This window comes from Pogona vitticeps, chromosome 3 (genome assembly GCF_051106095.1).
Source record: "Pogona vitticeps strain Pit_001003342236 chromosome 3, PviZW2.1, whole genome shotgun sequence".
NCBI lineage: Eukaryota > Metazoa > Chordata > Lepidosauria > Squamata > Agamidae > Pogona > Pogona vitticeps.
Window position 1 is genome coordinate 210,648,618 of NC_135785.1, and position 22,460 is coordinate 210,671,077.

General features: G+C 38.7%; 1 protein-coding gene across 1 annotated transcript in view; it reads left to right on the plus strand.

The window, feature by feature from the left end:
• The window catches only part of TMPRSS15 (transmembrane serine protease 15), a 70,554-nt gene that overhangs the window by 39,769 nt on the left and 8,325 nt on the right, over positions 1-22,460 (plus strand). Inside the window, exons 17-24 of the mRNA XM_078390275.1 lie at positions 1,261-1,401; positions 2,870-2,980; positions 7,876-8,008; positions 10,194-10,289; positions 15,796-15,845; positions 16,438-16,612; positions 20,133-20,314; positions 20,536-20,633. Of these exons, the coding sequence (XP_078246401.1) occupies positions 1,261-1,401; positions 2,870-2,980; positions 7,876-8,008; positions 10,194-10,289; positions 15,796-15,845; positions 16,438-16,612; positions 20,133-20,314; positions 20,536-20,633 (986 nt within the window). The remainder of the gene's footprint in view (positions 1-1,260; positions 1,402-2,869; positions 2,981-7,875; positions 8,009-10,193; positions 10,290-15,795; positions 15,846-16,437; positions 16,613-20,132; positions 20,315-20,535; positions 20,634-22,460) is intronic.

Sequence of the window (22,460 nt, forward strand, 5' to 3'; positions counted from 1 at the left end):
TATGTATGTATGTATGTATGTATGTATGTATGTATGTATGTATGTATGTATGTATGTATGTATGTATGTATGTATGTATGTATGTATGTATGTATGTATGTATGTATGTATGTATATATATGCCACTTTTCTATTAAAGGAAACAAAGTCAACAGGTAAATAATAAATTATTACAATATTTATTAAACAGATATAATATATAAAAACTTATAAATAAGAGCAATATGTAAAACACAAGTAAAAGCAACAGAATAAAATGATCCTTCTCAAAAACATCCCCTTGGTCAATCAGTCATTTAGAGGAAAGGCTACATGAAGTGAAATGTTTCGTGGAAGCACTGTAAGTCCTGATTCCACTGCAGGTAAATTTCTTCAGATGCAAACTGTGTTAATTTCAATTGGGGCAATCTTCAGCACCATCTATAGATGGGACATGTTAAAGATTTAGCTTTTATCAGAATATTTAATGAATTCTTCCATTCTTTTCATAGATTGCTAAATCAAGAGCACTAGATTTAAAGCAAAAGTGCCCCAACCCTTCATGCCTCTTCCTGCAAATAGGTCCCAAAATAGGAGGAAAAAATAATTAAATGTCCAGATATCTCTGTGAGTGAAATTTGCCATATATATAATTCACCCCCTGCCCTGCTTTAGGCTTAAACCTCTCTCTCTCTCTCTCTCTCTCTCTCTCTCTCTCTCTCTCTCTCTCTCTCTCTCTCTCTCTCTCTCTCTCTCTCTCTCTCTCTCTCTCTCTGTCTCTCTCTCTCTCTCTGTGTGTGTGTGTGTGTGTGTGTGTGTGTGTGTGTGTGTGTGTGTGTGTGTGTGTGTGTGTGTGTGTGGAGAGAGAGAGAGAGAGAGAGAGAGAGCGCAATTTGTATCCATACATCCATGCAAATTTTCTGAGGGTTGGATTTTGGAGAGCTGGGTTTTTTTTTTCAGGATCTTGGAATAAGGGCTGAGTACAACCATCTCTGATCTCAGGTGCAAAAGTAGCTCCTAGAACTTTGCCCACCTCTTCTACCTGTGAAGAATAGGAAATAATATCATCATCATCATCAGAACTGCAGAGCTGGAAGGCCCTACGGAGCATTGAGTTCAGCCCCTGTTAAGGAGGCACAGTGAGGAATTGAAATATAACTGTTCTTGGTCACATACTCTTTTCCTGATTTTGATATGTTAATAACACTGAAATTTTAAGGAGAGATCAATGGTCATAGATCTAAAATATATCCCATTCCCACCCCCTGCCCCGGTGTATAGCTGTATATACAGGAAATTCCCCAGTGCCGGATGTATTCTCTGCAACTCACCAGGTGACAGTGTTCTTCATTACTGACAAAAGTGGAGTGAAGTCAGGATTTATAGCTAATTTTACAACAGGCTACCATCTGGGCATGCCAGGTGAGTTGTGAATGAACTAACATTTTCAAGTGAAACAATGAAGAAGGATTATTTTGAAGTCTGTCTTCCGATCAACTACACATTTCACTCTCATTTTCAATAAACCTGTTGAATTGGTGCAACAGCCAGTAATGTGCACCATGGCAGCCTTAAAAGGGGGGAGGGGGGGTCTTTGTCTCAGAGAAGTGGCAGGAGACACTTCACCCTCCTGTTGCTTTCCTCCTGAAACTCTTGCCACTGCATCTGCAGTACTGTATCATTCTGTCCTTTCAATGGGAGGATAATATGACAGGGAAAGCTTATAGATCATCGCCATTATTTCTTCATGGGCTTCTAGGAAATCATGGACTTCCAGAAAAAGAAGGAATTGCTGGCTAAAATCCCCTTCAGTCAGCATGTAAGGCTCATGATGTCATTAGACATAGCATTTTTTCATAAATAAAACATTTCCCACATCCAAAACATTTCTTTCATTGTGGACAAGTGGTTGGGGTCTGCAGGGCCTTTTGGAGGAGAAGCTTTTCTGAAAATCACCATTTCTGGTAAAATCAACCTGATGGCAGCAATTTTCAGAAATTAACAACTTCTGCCCATCTCATAACTCCTAATGGTTTCCCATTATTAAAGGGATCCCAAGAAAACCTGGGAGTGGGGATTAGAAATTGTTAATTTTCAAAAATACCTATCACTGATGACATCATCAGCATTATGTGGCATGAGTTACACTACTAGATTTCAGCCACACAGAAGTAACATTCAGACTACTTGCCAGCTGTTGCCAGCTTGACAGAATTCCATTTCTGAGATTTCAGTGGCACATTTGAAACCAGGGAGTGGGTGCTTATGATGGCACAGGAGAGGGTCCTTCTGATATTATAGAGGTGGTCCTTGTGACATCACAGAGGCAGGACAGACAAGGATGAGAAAGGAAGCAAGCAAGACATAGACATCTTTTTGCTAAGCCAATGAGCCCTATGCACTAGCTGGGTATGGATGAACAAGGGTCCACAGCCTTTAAAGACACCACACATATAAATATAAAGCGTTCTCCTCTTCTAGCAACACACACTCAGAGATCTTGTCTCTCTCTACCTGGAGACCACAGAACCCCTTGTGACTTTGAGATGTGGGAACCTTAATAATACTAGAGCTAGCTAATGTGCTTTTGACCCTCAGTAACCTAGTATATTTTCATATGAGTGCACCATTAACTATAGAACAGCTTAAAATTCCCAAGTCCTTATCAGATGAAATTACTTGCAGTCCTATCAAACAGTATGAATGACTTTACAGATGGGACGGTAGCAGATAACCAGGGATTATTATAAAATTTCTCTGTTATGTTATAAAAATCAAATTAGGAATAATTGATTTGTATAGATGGGATAATAGGATTAATAATCCAGAATAATAATTTAAATATATTAGTCTATTATGACCTATATGTTGCTTTTCTCTCATTCCCCAGATCCCTGTGCACCCAGTTTTTATCAGTGTGGAAGTGGAGAATGCATACCAGTGGTTTACCTTTGTGACCAAACACAACACTGTAATGATAATTCTGATGAAACAGACTGTGGTAAAAAAAAATTCTATTAACAAAACACAAGCTACTTCCTTCTAATACTTGCAGCATTTCTGTATAAGCAAAAGAGACAATGAAGAAAGAGTGGTATATTGGACAGAGTGGCAAACTATGCCGAGTCAGGAGTTCTGGTTTCAATTCTCTCTTGGCCTTGGGAACTCAAAACCACTCCTTAAACATCTTACTTATAGTACCTTGAAAATCCTGTTAGGTCACTATAGGTCAGATGTTACATGACAGACAAAACTAATAATAGTAAATGATGAAACAATCCACATACATAAAATTCCTGTTTCCCTTGCTGACTGTGGCAACCCCAAGGCTCTCCTATCTGGGCAAGACTACTAGAATCTCTTCAGATTCAGCCCCCTAATTATTCAATCAGACACCCAGTGTCCTCTTTGACACCCTTGTCTCTGTATACTTTGGACACCTGGGGCCCTTCTTCTACCCTACTCCCAGTCTTAGGATGTAATCTGGCAATCCTGCTATTCTGTTGTGACAACAGGAGTGACCACTAAATTACTATGCTTTTGTGAAGCTATTTCCAGCTCACTCTGAGAAATGCATTTATTAAAGACATTTGTTGAAAGGTGAACCTTCAGGTAATGCTGCCAGTCTTTTAAAACAAAAACCTTTGAAAAGATGCCTTTTTAAAATAGCATACAGTTACAATAATATCTGCCCTAAATATTCTAAACATCTGTCATATAAACAGAGGTTATACCTCAAACCTAATCCTAACTTCCCATCCTATATCCAAAACTATCTAAGACTAACTGTATCTATCCCTCTCCTCACCACTCCCTCACCCACTCTTATATACACTCTGACCCTTTGGGCTGGAGAAAACAGCCTGTGAAAATAAGATTCTATAAAGGAATTTTTCTGTACTTGCGGATGGCCATAACAGTCTTGCCTCTTACTCATACAGCATTCTTTTGTCAATCAACCCATTCACATCAGTTGTCAACTACAATAGACTCCTCTCATAGACCTCTCTCACACAAGCTTGGGGAAGCCAAAGAATAATATGGCAGTCCTTGTTTATCTATGGATTAGGCTAACATCTATCAGCCCCACCTCCATTTTCCCTCAGAAAAGAAAATAAGAACATGGGAAGAACTAAGAAACCCTTTCCCCTTCCTTCTTCAATGTATGCAGAAATCACTGCTTATATTGCCAGGGAACAAGTCTGTATCCATTCCCTTCTGAAAGTTTGGTGACAGGCTCAAACAAAGTTATCATGCCAGCCTCCAAATGTGATGACTAGAACTAACGAGGATGCAATTGCTGGCTGTTTTGCTCTATAGTGACTGACCAGCAATAGGCTTTTATGGTATCTGAAACCATAGAAACTATCCCATCTCCATTTGATTTAGGGCTGATATCATAGCCCTTTTCAAATACTTGAGAGTCTGTCATTCATAGGAAGGGTGGCAGGGTCTGTTATCGATCATCACAGAGTGCAGGACACACAACAATGAGCTCAAGTTACAGGAAGCCAGATTTCAGTTGCATATCAGGAAAAACTTCCTAACTGTTAGAGCAATGCAGCAATGGAACCAATTGCCTTGAGAGGTGGTGAGTGCTCCAACACTGGAGGCATTCAGGATAAATTTAGACAACCACCTGGCAGACACCCTTTGATTTGTATTCCTGCACTCAGCAGAGGGTTAGACTCGGTGGCCTTATAGGCCCCTTCCAATTTAATTATGCTATTATTCTATGATTGCTCATTCATGGGGGTCACCATAAGTCAAGGGCAACTTGACAGCATATAACAACTTGCCACAGTAGCTGCAGAAACTTGATCTCTTTCTTTCTTAGAAGAGTTATTTAAAAGTACAATAAAAGCAATTTTAAAGGTCAGTTTTATAAACAAATTGCATAAGAATAATACAGATTTGGCAGCCCCGATGGATGGAGCCCGGATGACTTACCATAAGAAGGAGTTCCACAGCATCTGCTATAAAGCAAGTCCTGGCCTACATACTCATCGAGCTGGCCTCTTGAGGCAGTGGGGTATACAACAGTCTCTGCTGAGGATCCCAAATTTCACACATTCTTATAGAGGCTGGGAATCTGTATCTGAGCTTCTAAACCTCTGGCTGTCCAGATGTTGATAAACTCCTATCATACTGTCCCAATGAAGTAAGTTAGCTTGAGTAAGACAGTGTTGGGGGAAAGGGAATAAGTTCTTTAGCCTTGATCTAGGTCAAGTTTCGAAATGCTATACTACTGCATTGAATTTAAAGCATGCAGAAGCTCTAAACCGAAGCTCCTGCTGTACTGATATCAGAATCTTTATGCCCCGATCTAGATTGTGCAACTGATCGCTGAACAAAGCCTGAGGGGCAAGGGAATGTACTAAGGTTGGATGAATCTGTCTGTTTAACTACAGACTTTCAAACTTGTCAAAGAAACTTTGTTTCATTCCTGCATCAATCTGTGATTTGAGCACGGAGGCTAAAGACTACACACAAGAAATGTGCATTTTCATAGTACATTTTCTTTCTGAACCTATGGAGAGTAGGTAATATGCATTTTCAGGAATATATTAACCCAACGTATTCCTTTTGCATAAGGCATTTCCCTTTCATATGTCTTGATATTTTCCCACAAGATAGACTTTAAAAAAATCTGGAGTACTGTATAGCAACATTGAAAGAAGCGAAATGCCAAAGGATAATTGTATTCTGGTTTGTGTATTTTTCTGGAAGTGTTCACATTGAATTGTAAACCAAACAAATGTCTTCCTCATTCCCTAGTTGGCTTCTGATTTTCTTGAGAACACTTTGTTTCCACTGGAATCAAAGAAGAAACTGTTGAGGGGTGAAGACTAATACACTGAACAGAACATATTCATTCTATACACAAGGGGCCTATGGAGTTCCTGGCTGTGCCAATTCCTACTTACCCATGGCAGTGTTTGCTCAAGAAGTATGCTTGGGACTAAATTCTTAAAGCTATTTTAAAGGAAATGAGTTCAGGATCAAGTGTAAGCCTGATAAAAGTGTCTGACAGGATCATAAAACAGCTGCCAGGAGCAGCATTTCAACTGTTTCACAAACACATATGGGGGTTACTTTAACAACAATGACAGCTGTTGTCACAGCACCATCTGTGGAGGTAGTTATTTCCAAAATTATAGGTTCCATACATAGCTCTGTTTCAAATAAACCAGAAATAATAGTCTCAGTGCAACAATTTATATGCATAACTGCTATTAAAGTGATGCCAGGATCTGGTGGATTTTTTTTTAATGAAACTGCTCTTACAGACAAAGAGCTGTCCAACACAATTGTTTCTGTGTGTGGATGTTTAGGTTTGGAGACTTGGCTTATGTTAAATAAATCAAAGCTGTTTGTAGTGAAATCCTTAGACATCTGTTGCACGTATTTTGGACTTCACAGTTACTGGTATAAATGTCTGGAGGCAAAGTACATTTCCTCGTATTTCTTATTCAGTTCTATTCAGTAGACAGGGAAAAGGTTTTCTTTTTTCTGATTATTGAAACGGAAGCTAAATGGCTTTCTACATGAGGATAGGAACATTATTATTATTATTATTATTATTATTATTATTATTATTATTATTATTATTATTATTATTATTATTATTATTATTATTATTATTATTATTATTATTATTATTTAACTGAGCATATTTTGCAGTCATTTTCACTGGAGGTTGAAAAAGTGAATCAAGGCAAGTGTTTTGTGTGCTAATACTTGATCTGACAGAGTGAGGCACCTTTCTTATTGATCAAACTCTACATAAATGTGTTTTGTTTCAGGAACCTTGTGGTTGGAGGTAGAGATAGGCAGAGAAGCCTACTAACCTTATTTGTAGACTGAAGGGAAGGCATTTTGGGCCAAACAGTGTTATACTGTTTTGGTGAAACACCTATCTTAACCTTTGTCTAGGCTTTTTGATAGTATTTGTGCATTTCCAGTTCATTCTAAACTGCAAATCAAGAAACACAGATGGTAAGACCATGCTATAGACTGAATGGTGCAGACAGCAGAGACTGGCACCAGCAGTAGTATGCAAAACTGGGCAATCTGTTTTATTTTCTATTTTCCCTTTTTTTTTTCCAACCAGCAAGAGAGAGATGCCTCATCTGCTTCCTAAGGCAGTCACCAGGAAGGGAATAAGGGTGACACTTTAAAAGGGAAATGGGCAAAGTCACCTTTCATTCATTCTTAAAGTGTCAATATAGGGACCTTGCATTTCTCTACTATTTTGTACATCTCTCAGCTTCCACACTTGCTGTTCCCTGAATCTGAAATTAATGGAACTGCATGCCCATGATTTTGATCATTTCACCTATCATTTTGCAGTGGGAAAGACAAGGAACATTTATTTCTGAGATAAAAAGCATGCCCCCCTCATCTTTCTGAGTTTTCTCTCCCCCCCCCTTCTAACCGTGATGTATGAATGTCAGATTTAATATGAGGGATCCATGAGTATGCTACTTCATCCACTTAAATACCTCTGGCCCCTTTGCTCTGCTGTGTACTAGTGTCAGAAATGTACAACTATGCCAGACTTAGTTCATATTTACATATTGATCAAAAGATAGTATACATACCTGGATGTTTTTACATTAGAGGTGGGCAGCTTCAGGTCCAGGGGTCAATTTTCCATCCCCAGGGCGTACTGGAAGCCACATCAACCACTAAAGTGAGCAAAAACTGGAATCATTATTAAAAATAGTGATTTAAAAATCATTTTGAATGCAGTGGTTGGCTTAGAGTGGCTTTCTAAACTCAAGAGAAAAGAGAGAGAATATCAGTTGAGCCAGTATAAATTCCTAAAAAAATAATCCATAGTCTATACTGTACTGTCAATATCATACTTCTGATTATATATTTTGTTCACAGTGCGCTTGGTCAATGGTTCTCATGGCCTCAGTGGGTTGGTCCAGTTCAAGGTTGAGAATGAATGGCATACAGCATGTGGAGATGACTGGCCTATGGAATCCTCAAGCAGAATTTGCCACTGGTTAGGACTCGGGTAAGTAAGATCGTTTAAAAAACACAAAACTGAAACAAACGTATTGTTGCACCTTTAAGGCTAGCCTTCTTTTTCCCCCCAGTATCATCAGCTGTTGTGGATTATAATCCACTTTTTCAGATACATAAAGTAGAATATCTGGGTCATAGGCTTACGGTCAGTGTATATGGTAAGTTTAACTGGTTAAAATGTTTCATTTCAGAGCTATATAAAGTATATATTGTACTTCAGAGCAACATTTTAATGTAATTATCCAGTGGCCAACTGAAAGAGTTTGTCTTAGAGGAAGACTACCTTTAAATTATATTTTTAGAAGAGTTAATCATGTTAATCTGTGCAAGCATATCAGACAAAATGGAAAGAAAATAATAATAAAATTAAAAACAGACAAAAACCTTGTGGCTCCTCAAAGACTGTTATACTTAAATGTGAGTTTTCGTGGGCAAATCCACTTCTTCAGGCATAAGATGGAAATTACATTGTCTTCTCATTTCTCTACTGGAACACTTTCCTGAAGACACAATGGCTGGAATCATGTTGTGCAACTCCACACATATAAAGGCTGGTGCTGCCATCAGCCGTGAATTTTAACCTACCCATCATCCTACCCATGATGATGATGAGCAGCAGAAACAGCAATCCATATAGGTATAAGCAACAACCCCTCATGTTAACAAAGAATGTCATGTGGCTTTAATGATATTGTAATCTTTTTTTTTTCTAGTGATGCCATAAGCTTTTAAGTTGAAACTCATTCTACCTCTTTCACTGCAACCCTCCAAATTTACAAGTGTTCTACTTTAGCTTTGCTCTGTTTTTTGCCAGAGGGAAGAAACCAAACAGAGGAGAAGCAACATCTTTTAAAATAGACATACTTTCAACGTGTGCACTTTTTTGGTTGAGATTTATGGGAAATTTGCTTTCTGCCTACCCTTTTCTTAACGATAAAGGCTACCTGCTGATCAAACTGGAAATGTCTGGTCTTCCCACAATGACATGAAAAAATAAATCAGAAGGGCTGTCTGAGTGCTCCGCATCATCCCTCATGACAATAGCTTGAAGAACAGTTTGTTAAACTGGTAGTTTTAGAAGAAAAAGAGTAAGGCTGATTTTAGCACAGTGTTACGCAGTTAATCAACAGTCTCTACCACCCCTGTTGCTTGAAAAGTTGGGGAATGAGATGACTACATTGCATTCTTGTATCAATGATTGCTCTGTGTTCCACTAGACTCCTCCAGCCTCCCTTGGTCCTCTGTGTAGATCCTGTTGCTTCCAAGAACTCCAGTAGCGTAGCAAGAGTAAAGTCAGTAATACAGTCTAGGCAATTGGAGATAGAAGAGACCTTTTAGGTCATTTAGCTCATCTTCCTGCTTTGGATTATTCACCACTGTTATGTCCATACTTGCTTTAGCTGTCTATATTTTAAGCCTGCAGGTATTTACCAATTGCCCATTGACTTCTGTGCAATTTATTACAACTTATGATCTGGAATCTGCTGATATTTGGACTATATTTTCATTTCTTCAATATTTCAGCTCAATGTGAAGCAAGAAGCCTACTGAGAATTGCTTCTGCAATACACAACAGGAAATCATGTTTGAACTTCCAGGGAGGATGACTAAATTAGATTTTGCCTAAGTCTTAGCAGGCAAAACCAAGGTCCTGAAAGTTAGACATAAGCTTTCTTTGTCCCCCAGCTAAAATATCCCTGTATTTATGAATTAGAAGGGAGTTTGTTGGCACTTTCTGCTTTCATGGAAAATTATCCACTTTGCTTTAAAACAGGCCGAAATCCCTTGGCTGAAGGAGGAATCATATATAGCAACTTGAGTAATATGTGAACTCTCCATTCTTGGATTAAGTTACTTACAAGTCAGGTTTCTGGGTTAAGACTGTGGGTCGAATGCAGGCGCTGTTCTGCATTTTATTCACTATTATTCATGGTCCAAAGTGCTGAATAGTTCAGTGGTTTAGGTAAGTGGCTGCAGAGGCACAGTATGGGAGTTTGACAGGGGCTAGACTCTGTGATCCATAGATCCCTTCCAGATCTAAGATTCTAGGATTATTTACACACCACATTTCTGCATAATATTTGTGTTGTATGAATTGTATTCTGAAGATGTATTGATGATTATGATGACGATGATTTGAAACATTGCATTTCAAACAGTATTTTCTCTTGCAGAGATCTGAATAATTCATCTCCCATCTTGTTTAATGGGACTGGTCCTTTTGTAGAAGTTACAAAAGCTGTCAACAACAGCTTAATACTAACACCAATGTAAGTATTCAATATTGATGAGGAAATTGATGGAGAGCTAAAGCTGTGCTCTTGTTGAGAACCTGCCAACCGCTTGTGGCCGGCTCCATAAACAAGCCTAATCAAATATCATAGTTAGGTTGACGCATGTCATTAAGGGAAGAAAATATCCCTATATTTCATATGGCATCATATTAGGAAAGATAATACCAAGTGCCACTAGTGGGATGGCGGAAGGAAAAAGGACGAGTTGTGGAGCCTCATGGCACAAGAAGCCTCATGGTGCAGTGGTTAAACTGCAGTACTGCAGTCCAGCTTCTGCTCATGACCTGAGTTCAATCCCAACAGGTTCAGATACCTGGCTCAAGGTTGTTTCAGCCTTCCATCCTTCTGAGTACCCAACTAAGGGAAGGAGGCAATGTGTAGCCTGTATAATTAAATTGTTCAGCGAGTGCTTTAAGCACTGTGGTGCAGTCCCTAAGCAGCACACTTTGCTTTGCTTTGTTTTGCTTTGCTCTGCTCCATTTGGCATCATTGCTGCAACTGCTTCATATTATGTATGACATAATCATTAGCAGAAACAAAATGAAGCAGCTGACTCTCAAATTCCTTGTTTATACTGATTTGCACTGCTCTTGTATTTTCTTTATGTAAATTTGGTTGGTTTACATTGTCCCAGGCATACCAATGAAAAAAACAGGATATAAATTCAACACATACATTTTATGAAATAAAATCCAGAATTACAACTTTTCAGAGAGGCAGCCATCTTGGTCTCTTTTAGCAACAGCAAAAACAAAAAGAAAAGCAAAAATATTGCAATACCTTTTTGTATGTGCTGTGCTGTCCCATCAGAACAAAACTTCCAAGGGAAGAAGATATTTAAGGAGTAGTCTTACCTGCTCCACCCTCACTCCCCCATCCCCCCAGTGTTTCCATGGCTGAATGAGGATTCAAACCCAGGTTGACTCCTTGTCTAAAAAATTAAATCATTTCACATGTTCTAGGTGTATATGGCAGATTTATGTCTTGTGCATGAGTATTCCCAAGTCATTCTTTTACCATATCTATAATCATATAGAGACCCTATGTGTACACTGGAAGTACCAAGGTGGGCCCTATCAATGAGTTTTTTTCCCTTCACACTGGCACTTCTTTTAAGTCCTTGTGTTAACAAGAATTGTTGCATGTGCATACCACAAGTAGAGTGCCACTCCTATACAATTTGGCAATTGATGCAGATTCAGACTGGGTTCATCCTCACTTTCTAAAATATATCACATAGAAAAACCCCTGAAACAAATATTTTAGAAAGTCAGTAGCACAGAGATTTTATTTATTTTCAAGTCTGCTCTTTGCATATTGCCACAAAATGCACAAAAGGGAAACATGTGATAGCTGTTAGTTGTTGTTGTTGTTTTTGCATGAACTAGCAAATCTAGTAACACAAGATGTATTGTTTATTCCTTTGTGATCAATCAGCTTCTTATTTTGTGCTTGCTTAGGGAAGGGAACGAGCCACCACTTTTGTTACAAGCATGTGGGCTTCCACAAAGTATGTTTTGCACAAATTCTGGTAAATACTATTGGGGCAAAACTGCCAAAAAATATGGTGGTCTTCCTCTGAAAGGAAGATTTGTTAAGGTCATGGAGGAAAATCTTAGAAGCCCTCATGTTGAGGTGACCAGTCTTACCAAGAATCTCACCAACGGTAAGGGGTTTTGTTTTTCTCACATCTCTCAGTTTGGCATCAAACTACAGCAATCCTTATATTACATGGGAGAATTTTGGTAGAACTCTACCTCCCATGGAAAACAAAACACTAGATAGGAGGATTAATCAGAACAACTTTTCCTCATTATGAGGTGTTCAGCTCAAGTGGCCAGCATAGATTCAGATCTATGCTAAAAATATAAAGAAAACTCTCTCTATGAAAAAGATACTGTGTGTTTTCATGTGTGAAGACTTAGAATCCTTGACTAGACTTTCAGTCAGCGTAAACCAAAGCTTGATCGCTGTCGGGTCTGCACCTCTTCTTTCGACCCCTGCCCGGCCTGGCTAATCAAAGCAGCCAGGCCTGTAACAACAGAATGGGCCACTGCAATAATTAATGGGTCTCTCCAGGAGGGCAAGGTTCTCCTTGCCCTCAAGGAGACACTCATTAGGCCCATTAGGAAGAAACCAAATTTGGTGACGGACGACATTGGAAATTATAGGCCCGTCACCAATGTTTCTTTCCTTAGCAAGGTGGTTGAGAGGGTGGTGGCAGATCAGCTCCAGGCACTTTTGGACGAAACCAATGCTCTGGACCCATTCCAGTCAGGCTTCAGGCCGCACTATGGTACTGAAACGGCACTGGTCTCACTGATGGATGACCTGTTGAGGGAGGCAGATGGGGGCAAAGTGTCCCTGCTGGTCCTCCTTGACATCTCAGCGGCCTTTGATACCATTGACCACGGTATCCTCCTGGGGAGGCTCTCTGAGTTAGGAATAGGTGACCTAGCGCTTGCTTGGCTCCGTTCCTTCTTGGAGGACCGGCCCCAGAGAGTACAGCTTGGAGAGAGGGTTTCAACCCCGTGGATCCTCAATTGTGGGGTTCCACAGGGGTTGATCATCTCTCCAATGCTGTTTAACATCTACATGAGGCCGCTGGGAGGGGTCATCAGGGGGTGTGGAGCTTCATGTCACCAGTATGCTGATGACACACAGCTCTACATCTCCTTTTCATCTACCTCAGTGGATGCCGTTCTGTCCCTTCAGGGCTGCCTGGAGACTGTACTGGAATGGATACAGTCGAATGGGTTGAGGCTGAACCCGGACAAGACGGAGGTCCTGAGGGTGGGTGGTCCTTCCGTCAGCGGTATAGGTAACTCCCTTTCTTTCGGGGGGACGACCCTTGCCGCAAAGAATGAGGTCGGCAGCTTGGGGGTCCATCTGGACCCGGCGCTTACCATGGAAACCCAGGTGGCTTCCGTGGTCCGCTCTGCCTATTTTCATCTATGGTGGATTGCCCAGCTGCGTCTGTATCTTGATCAGGGGGGCCTCACTACTCTAGTACATGCACTCGTAATCTCGAGATTAGACCATTGTAACGCACTCTACGCGGGGCTGCCTTCAAGGTTGATGCGGAAACTTCAGATGGTCCAGAATGCGGCAGCCAGGCTGCTTAGTGGGGTGAGAAAACACCAACACATCTCCCCCACTCTGGCTGCTCTGCACTGGTTGCCCGTCCATTTCCGCGTCGACTTCAAAGTGCTAATGATCACTTATAAAGCCCTAAATGGTTTGGGACCTCAATATTTGGCAGATCATCTTCTTCCACCCAGATCTACCCGAATCACCCGTCATCGCCAGCAGGTACGGCTGAGGGGTCTGACGCCGAGAGAGGCTCAGAAGGAAAAAACTAGAAACCGGGCATTCTCGGCGGTGGCCCCTCAGCTGTGGAATGCCCTTCCGACAGAAATTTGGCTGGCATCCTCACTGGGTGCTTTTAAAAGCCAGTTAAAAACTTGGCTATTTAAGCAGGCCTTCCCTCCAGTCAGCTAAGTCTCTCTCTCTCTCTCTCTCTCTCTCTCTCTCTCTCTCTCTCTCTCTCTTCTTTTTTTCTTATTCTATCCCATCTTGGTACTCCTTTCTTAAATTAATTGTCTTAATACAGTATTGCAATTGTATTTATATGATTATATATTTTTATATTGATTTATTTTATGTTGTAAGCCGCCCCGAGTAGACATGGTCTAGAGGGGCGGGGTATAAATTTAATAAATAAATAAATAAATAAATAAATAAATAAATAAATAAATAAATAAATAAATAAATAAATAAATAAATACAACATCAGAAAGGCACCTGTATGAACAGAAAGGGCATGAACTGCATTCAGAGTTCTGTATCTTTATAAATGTGAGGATTTTTTTTTAAAGGAGTACGCCATCAGATAAGAAAGAAATAGCAAATTGTGCAGACCTAATGCTCAATTTCTCATTGTATCCATATCTGTTATGTTTAACCGACAATGTTTATCCATGTATTATAATACCACACTGGTCTGTGTTGCATCTTCGAATGAATACAAACTCTAGAGCGCAGATGAATTGCAAGCGTGTTCAAATCACTGGAGCAAAGAAACGCTAGAGTAATTTTGGTCTGTAGTCTCTTCCTGCTTTGGAATCTATGTTCTTTGTTCCTTGATCATCTGTTTTTAAAGCATTTGAACAATGCTGAGATAGACCTGACAGAATGGTTATATCTAAGGATGTACGTACTGCTTTCGAACAAATGAACATTTTAAAATCTTTGGTCACACTGATCTCTAGTGGCAAATGCTTGTGTAAACACATGAGAGGATAAAAGTATTTTATTACTTGATAAAGAGTTGGGCATAAAAATACTGAGCAAACAAAATGCATATTTTCTGTGAGGTTCATGGTTAGTGAGGTACAAAGTTTGGAATGGCTTTGTTTTGTTTTGTTTGTGTAGATTGTCCTGCCAAGTCAAGTTTATGCAGTCATTTAAAAATACTTGCGTAGTTTTAATAAATTGTGGGGTGAATTCAGTGAGCAGCAGTAATAGTGTTCCAACAGGTACAGAGATCTGTTTGAATAAAATTCCTCACAATCTTAAGCAGTCTAATTTCTTGTGGCTCTTAGCATGCTTTCAAAAACCCTTTGCAATGATCAGTTCAAACCTTTGACCAAAGCTTGGGAAAATGACTGTTTTCAACTGCAATGTTCAGAATCCAGCATAGCCAATAGCCTGCTCCGGGAGATTTATGACTCGGTGTGTGCCATTCAGATTTTTCCGACTTCAACTACCAGTTAGCACTGGGACAGCTTCTTTTTTTAACAGGAAGCTAGGCCATAATGCTAGGCCATGAAATCTTTCAGCTAGGCCTTTCTCCAGGTGAGTTATATTTAGATGTCTGTATGTGTGGGTCTTTCAGGTGGCATTCATAGAATTCTGGGAGCTGAAGTCCAAAAAATCCAGATGGTGCATTCCATTATTATTATTATTATTATTATTATTATTATTATTATTATTATTATTATTATTATTATTATTATTATTATTATTATTATTATCATCATCATCATCATCATCATCATCATCATCATCATCATCATCATCAACAACAACAATAACAATAACACTAGTACTACTACTACTACTACTACTACTACTACTAATACTAATACTAATAATAATAATAATAATAATAATAATAATAATAATAATAATTTTGAAGCTCTACTTCTGGCAGACATTACATTTCCTTCTCCTGGTAACCTGTTAGGCATGGAGAAAGAGGGAGAGAGAAACAGGCATCAGAAAGAGAAACAGTTGAAAACAGAGAGAGAGAAAATGCATAGCGAAACAACTGGGGCTAAACAAAGTACATATTTAGTTGTCTTCATAGCTAACTTCAGCGTGCAGCCCTCATGGTTTGCCCTCAGGGGAATGCAGTGGTCAATGATCTCCATCCCTGCTCTAAGAACACAAGAAATATAATACTATGTTCTCGTTCTAGGGCACAATGTGTTGATAATTTGGTGATGCATCTGCAATGCAAGAATAAAGGTAAGTTTCTGAGAGACCACAGTTCCAATCAGATGTCATGCCCACATACAGTATGTTTTTCTCTGAACCCATTGTAGACTTTGTCTAGAGGGGTGGGGTATACATCTAAATAAAGTAAAGTAAAACAGGAATGACAGCAGTGTAACAGAAGGTAAACTTCTTGGCTTAAATTAGAATACAGCGGCAGCTCACGTAAAATAATAAAATAACATTATTCCAGTACTACCATTCAAAGCCATTCAGCCTCATACTATATGGAGTCTCCCTGAAAAAGACGTTTTGCTGTTAGAGGCATTTTATCAAAGATGTTTCTTTTGACATCTGCACATTTACTGCACTCAAAAAATGATTGTGGTTATTGGTCATAGAGATTATAATTGGTGCTAGAGAATAACACATACCCATAAGTAAACTGGGCAAAAACATTAAACAGCTTTCTAAATACTGTACAACAAACAAAATTATACATTATATTAATTTAATTAACAGCTGCCATCCAGACTCCAGCACTGAGGAAGACAAGCATATTTAATTCTGAGCCATTCAAAATGATATGGTTAAAAATTCTAACTTTTTTTTCTTTTTCCCATAGCATGTGGAGAAAGATGGATTACTCAAAAACACACAGCAAAAATTGTTGGTGGCTCTGATGCTCAGGAAGGGGCTTGGCCATGGGTGGTCTCATTATATTTTAACTCCAGACCAACGTGTGGAGCTTCTCTTGTCAACAATGAATGGCTGGTCTCTGCTGCCCACTGTGTCTATGGGTAATCATTGCTCTTTCTGACATTCTGTTTATAAGCCCTGTTTGCCATCTTGACAAATGTTAACACATTTTACTTGAACATTTTTGTTTCTGTCATTGCTGGCCTATCTTTCCACACAAAGCTATAAAATCGGGATATTGTCAGATTTTACTCCACTGCAGTCAGACTTGTGATATACAGTACCATGGACCCCGCAAATAGTCTTTACTCCTCTCTTTGCCCTGCCATACTTTGTGGTGACATGGAAAGCCAGTTTCAACAGGGCATCCAAGTGGCCCATCTTTGTTACTAAAGATTAACCTGTATCAATGTAATTCAGATGATGTATTCTTGAAGGCTTTCGCGGCCAGGATCCGATGGTTGTTGTAGGTTTTATGGGCCAGAACACATCCAAACAGCCCAAAAAACCTACAACAAGCAATTCAGATGATAGTTTGACTATAGAATAGTATGAGTCTTTAGTAGCTTCTAGAGGTAAATTTGGTTGGTTTGTCTTTTTTTAACATAGTCATACACTCCTATATTGTAATACTATATCTCGTTGTTTTTGTTGTTGTTTAGTACACCAGTGATTTTTCTTCAGAGCAAGGGATTACTGAGGTGGCTATGAAGGACACCTCTGTCACTGCTTTGCAACAATGGTATTTTGAAATTTATGAGATTTTGAAAGCATTTTTCAGTATCATGGCAAAGTACTGGCAGTACAGTTTACCTTCCTCTAATACCTTGCTCTGAGTAAAGAGGACAGTGTGAAAGACTGACAATCTTGGAATGAATGCAGTCGTAGGAACTATTTTTGGTTACCAGGGACACATATGGAGAGCTTTATCTGAGGAAGATCATCATTTTGAACCTGGTCTCTCTCTCTCTCTCTCTTTCTCTCTCTCTCTCTCTCTCTCTCTCTCTCTCTCTCTCTCTCTCTCTCTCTCACACACACACACACACACACACACACACACACACACACACACACACACACACACACACACACACACACACACACACACACACACACACAAATCAAGCCAAAATTTTGTGCAGAGCTGACCCTCCAAACTAGAAGTATCCCTTTGTTCATTTTAGTACATGGAGATCTATTCTGCTCAGTCCTTTTTCCATTAATCAGTTAAGAACCAATTAAGTTCCTATACTTAGAGGAATTTGAAGTTATTTACTGCATGCATTTGCAGCTAAACGTATTTCTACATCTGCTGAGGCAGAGCTAGAAGTCTGAGATGCAGCATTTATGGAAAAAAATGCAGAGAATGCTCAGTTCTTGCAGCAGCTACTTACATTCCACAGTTCCTTGCAAAATGTTCTGTGCAGAATAAGGCGATATAGTTTTAGGGTGATGAACAAGAGTTTTACAAACTTAGAGATCATGGCTCAATATATATACACAAAAGTCTCAGTACAGAAATGTACATTTTGTGTTTTATTATTATTATTATTATTATTATTATTAGTATTATTATTAGTATTAGTATTAGTATTAGTATTAGTATTAGTAGTAGTAGTAGTAGTAGTAGTAGTAGTAGTAGTAGTAGTAGTAGTAGTATATTAAATAAACATTACCTTGTACAGATAAAAGAAACATTACTGAAGAAAGAATCATTGACTTTGTTTGTTTGAATCAGCATTTATCCTGTGATACATCACCAGAGCCTTCTACATAAGACAAAAATGTGAACTTATTTCTCATAATATACTGAATATATTCGAAACTCTTCACTAGTAAAAATGGAATCCAACCTGGATTCCTCAATTTGGTTGTAGCCTCATACTTCATCTGTTACAGTACAAGATGTAAGTAAACAGTGTAATTAATGTAAAGTTATGTGCATTAAATATACTGTACCAAGCTAAGTGTTCCCATTTTCCCTAGAATCAATTTAGTACTGTATCTGCATTACTCATCCAATGTGTTGTCAGTAGTGTGATTAAAGAATGACCTAATGTCTTATAAAAGTAGATTCTACAGCTTAACAACCATTCCTCAATCGATGTGGAGAAAAATAAGCCACGTTATTTCTGTTAGTCTGCTTCAACAACAATTAGCATTTGTGTAATTACAGTGATATTTCACTATATATAAAATACAGTATAGCAAACTTTGACTGTTCCCAAGTCTTCTTTTTTAAAAATCCCTAGTAATATGTAGGCTCACATTCATGTGTTTGAGTTTGGCTCCTCTTGCCCTTCTGACAGATATGGTTGGTTTTCTTGCCCTTCTCTTCTCCAAACAATGATCTATTGAAGTGGGATCATGTATCTGATATGGTGCAGATATGTCACTAATGTGCTCATTTCACTGCTGACAGCTCACTGCCCAGTTCCATGAGCCACAATAAGTGAGACGCAATAATTTAGCTGAAGCACAAGTGCTCTGGCTAACAGAGTGGTTGAGCAGTCCATAAACTCCCAGCATATCTTTTATTATCTTGAATTATCTAAATTCATCTGAAAAACTACTTAATTTTAATGCCAGTATCCCGAACAGTTTGATGCATCATGTATCTCTTTGGCTGCTGTTATAGTGATCCATGGCGAAGGGAGAACTATGACTTGAAAAATAAAGGCATCACATTGGATATATCTGCTCTTTGGGGGTTATACTCTTTTGTCTATCAGTATGTGGGCAGAGGGATCATGTTTGTGTCCCAAAATTAAATATATCAGGTGGAAGAGTTATTATGTAACTTGTTCAGTTGTAGGATATAAGATCCTAAAATGTCTCTAGGACTCAAATAGGATTACATGTCTTTTAGAAGACGCCACCCCTCAAGTGATGAAGGAAGTCTGTTTTTCACCTATGTATCTTTCATTTAATGTCTTTCATTTGTGACTGAATATGGGAAGGTGAATATGGAAATGGCCTGATTGTTCTTGAGGCATGTGTTACTAAAGAAATGCCATTGTGGGAGGAAAACTGTTTAATCAGAAGAGATATGTATTCTTTTTTGTATCTCGTTTTATCTGAAGTAATCTTGAAACATTCAAAGATTCCATTTGATCCAACCATAAGAAATTGGCACAAAATATGGTTGACCAATAAGTATAGTCCCAATACTAAAACGTGGAGAGGGAAGCAGAAGCTCAGAAGCCCTGCCCATTGGCTCTGCTAACCAGGGTTTCTTGGAGTTGTAGTCAGAGAACATCTGGGGTCTCACACTTGCAAGCACTGATCAATATGAAGTTACTGTGTACTCATTACCTTCCCATTTTTCTGAGAAATGAATAATATGTTAAGTGTGATGCATCTCTCCAATTTTACCTGGGACAAGACTGCAATATTGATGTTGAAAATTTATCAGCATTCCCCACCTATTTTAAGAATTAATATAAGAAGCACATAGGGTACAGTCCACTGGAAGCACAGGCCCATTGAAAAGAATATGTGTGCGTAAGTGGCAATATAGCATGGAAGGTAAGCAGTGATAGAATTATAGATCACAAATTACTCAGGTTTGTTATGTAATCATAGGTGATTTGGCTTCAGAATATTTATTCTAATCCTCAGGAGGAATATGAAGCCATCTCAGTGGAAAGCATATCTCGGCTTGCACACTAATCTGAATCTGTCATATCCACAAATAATAATTCGGGAAATTGATCAAATTATCATAAATCCCCATTACAATAAGAGAACAAAGGACAGTGACATCGCTTTGATGCATCTCCAATTCAGAGTAAATTACACAGGTAGGACCGTCTTCTTCTATAGTGATTCATTTCTGATATGCACTGATTTATGTATAAGTCTGAAAGAACTTTGCAAAATTGAAATATTGCATGTTTCCAATACTGTAAAATGCAAGGCCTCAAAATTTGACACTTTCTGTGCTTGCTACTATAGACCTGCCTCAGTAATGCTAAAATCTAGTAGACTCCAGATCTGAAATTTATTTTATTTTATTTTACAGATTACATTCAGCCCATTTGCCTCCCAGAAGAAAACAAATCATTTTTGCCAGGAACTAATTGCTCAATCGCTGGATGGGGAAGAACCACAAATCAAGGTGTGTCATTATACTTCCTAATGAAGTCATAGGAGCTTTCTTTCTCTTCATACAGTATTTTTATATTTTCCTGATGCATTCAGTGCAAGATAGCTTGGATCGAAGTACAGAGTGGTACAACTACAAAGTACTGTGCTTCTCATTGATATTTCCAAGTTCATCAAGTTGGTATATAAAGTGGAAGACTTTTCTGTACGCTGTAGACATAGCAATAAATCAGCAATTGCAAAATAAAGTACAGTGGTGCCTCACATAACGATTTTAATTGGTTCAAAAAAAAAAAACGTTATGTGAAACATCCTTATGTGAAACACCATTTCTCATAGGAATGCATTGGAAACCGGTTAATCCCTTCCAATAGGCACGGATTGCCGTCCTTAAGCGAAAAAACCCATAGGAAACATCGTTAAACGATACAATGTTTCCTCCATTGGAATATATTGAAGCTGACTCAATACATTGCAATGGCTTTGCGAAGTCAATTTTTGCAAATTTAAGTGTGTCATAAAAGGGTCAAAAATGGTTTTAAATGCCTGGATTAGCTTCTGCACCCTCTAAAACGGATGCAAAAGTTAATTTGGCTTTGATCTGACTTTTCGTTAATTTATGGTGAATTTTTTTCCCCCCGACTTTTGACAGCTGTCAAAATCTGACAGCTCCATTGTTTCCTATGGGGGAAGAAAAAATTCACAATAAATTAACGAAGACTCGGCAGCTGTTCTAAATGCTTGGGTTCGTTAGAGGACCTCCTAAGTCATGTGCAAACCTGATTTGGCTTTGATCTGACCTTTCGTTAATTTATGGTGAATTGTTTTCTCCCCCATAGGAAAGCATGGAGCTGTCAGATTTTGACAGGTCCTTTGGTTCCTACGGGCCAAAAAGAAAAAATTCACCATAAATTAACGAAAAGTCAGATCAAAGCCAAATCAGGTTTGCACACGGCTTAGGGGGTCCTCTAACGAATCCAAGCATTTAGAACCGTTTTTGACCCTTCTAAGACACTTTTTAAATTGAAAAAAGAAACATCATTAAGTGAAGCAGGGGACCTAAAATCGCATTCGTTATGCGAAGCATGGTCCCAAACTTCGCTAAGCGAAAATCACCTATAGGAAACATCGTTATACGGTGCATGTTATTTTCTTAAAAAACACATCGTTATGCGAATTCATCGCTAAACGAGGCACTCGTTAAGCGAGGCACCACTGTAAAACAAAATCTTCATGTACTTTTAAAAAAAATCAGATTTATTGTGGCATATGTTTTCATGGATAAAGCCCACTTTATCAGATGTCTGATGGTTATGCTCAGTTGGAAGACATGTACGTGGGTGCAGACAATAAGAAATTGTAAACAGATAGGCAGCTCTACAAAAGTTTGTTCTGTGATAAATATGCTTTTTCTTAAGGTATTGTAACACTCGTAGTTGTTTATATACTTCGAGAGAAACTTGGCTATCTTTGTTGTCACTAGATCATAGACTGTGTGTTTCTGACCTCAGAAAGATGTTCATTATATACAACCCTACAGACATATATTTTGTCTATTTCGAGACTGAAGGATGCCTACAGAATGTGCATAACTGTATGGAGGCATATTGACAAACTGTGACATTTATTACACAGCTATGATACATGTGTAACTTGTAAGATAGCTTTGTCTTCAATGACAGCAAGGAAGCATAAAGGTGATTTCTTCCCCAGTACATTGTACCAAATTTTCAGGAAACACTAATCTTATGCTCCAACTAAATTTTGTATTTTACCCTCATGGTGTGATTGCTTCTAAGAGCTCATTTTTGTTTAATGATTCCATTTACATCCCATCTTTGC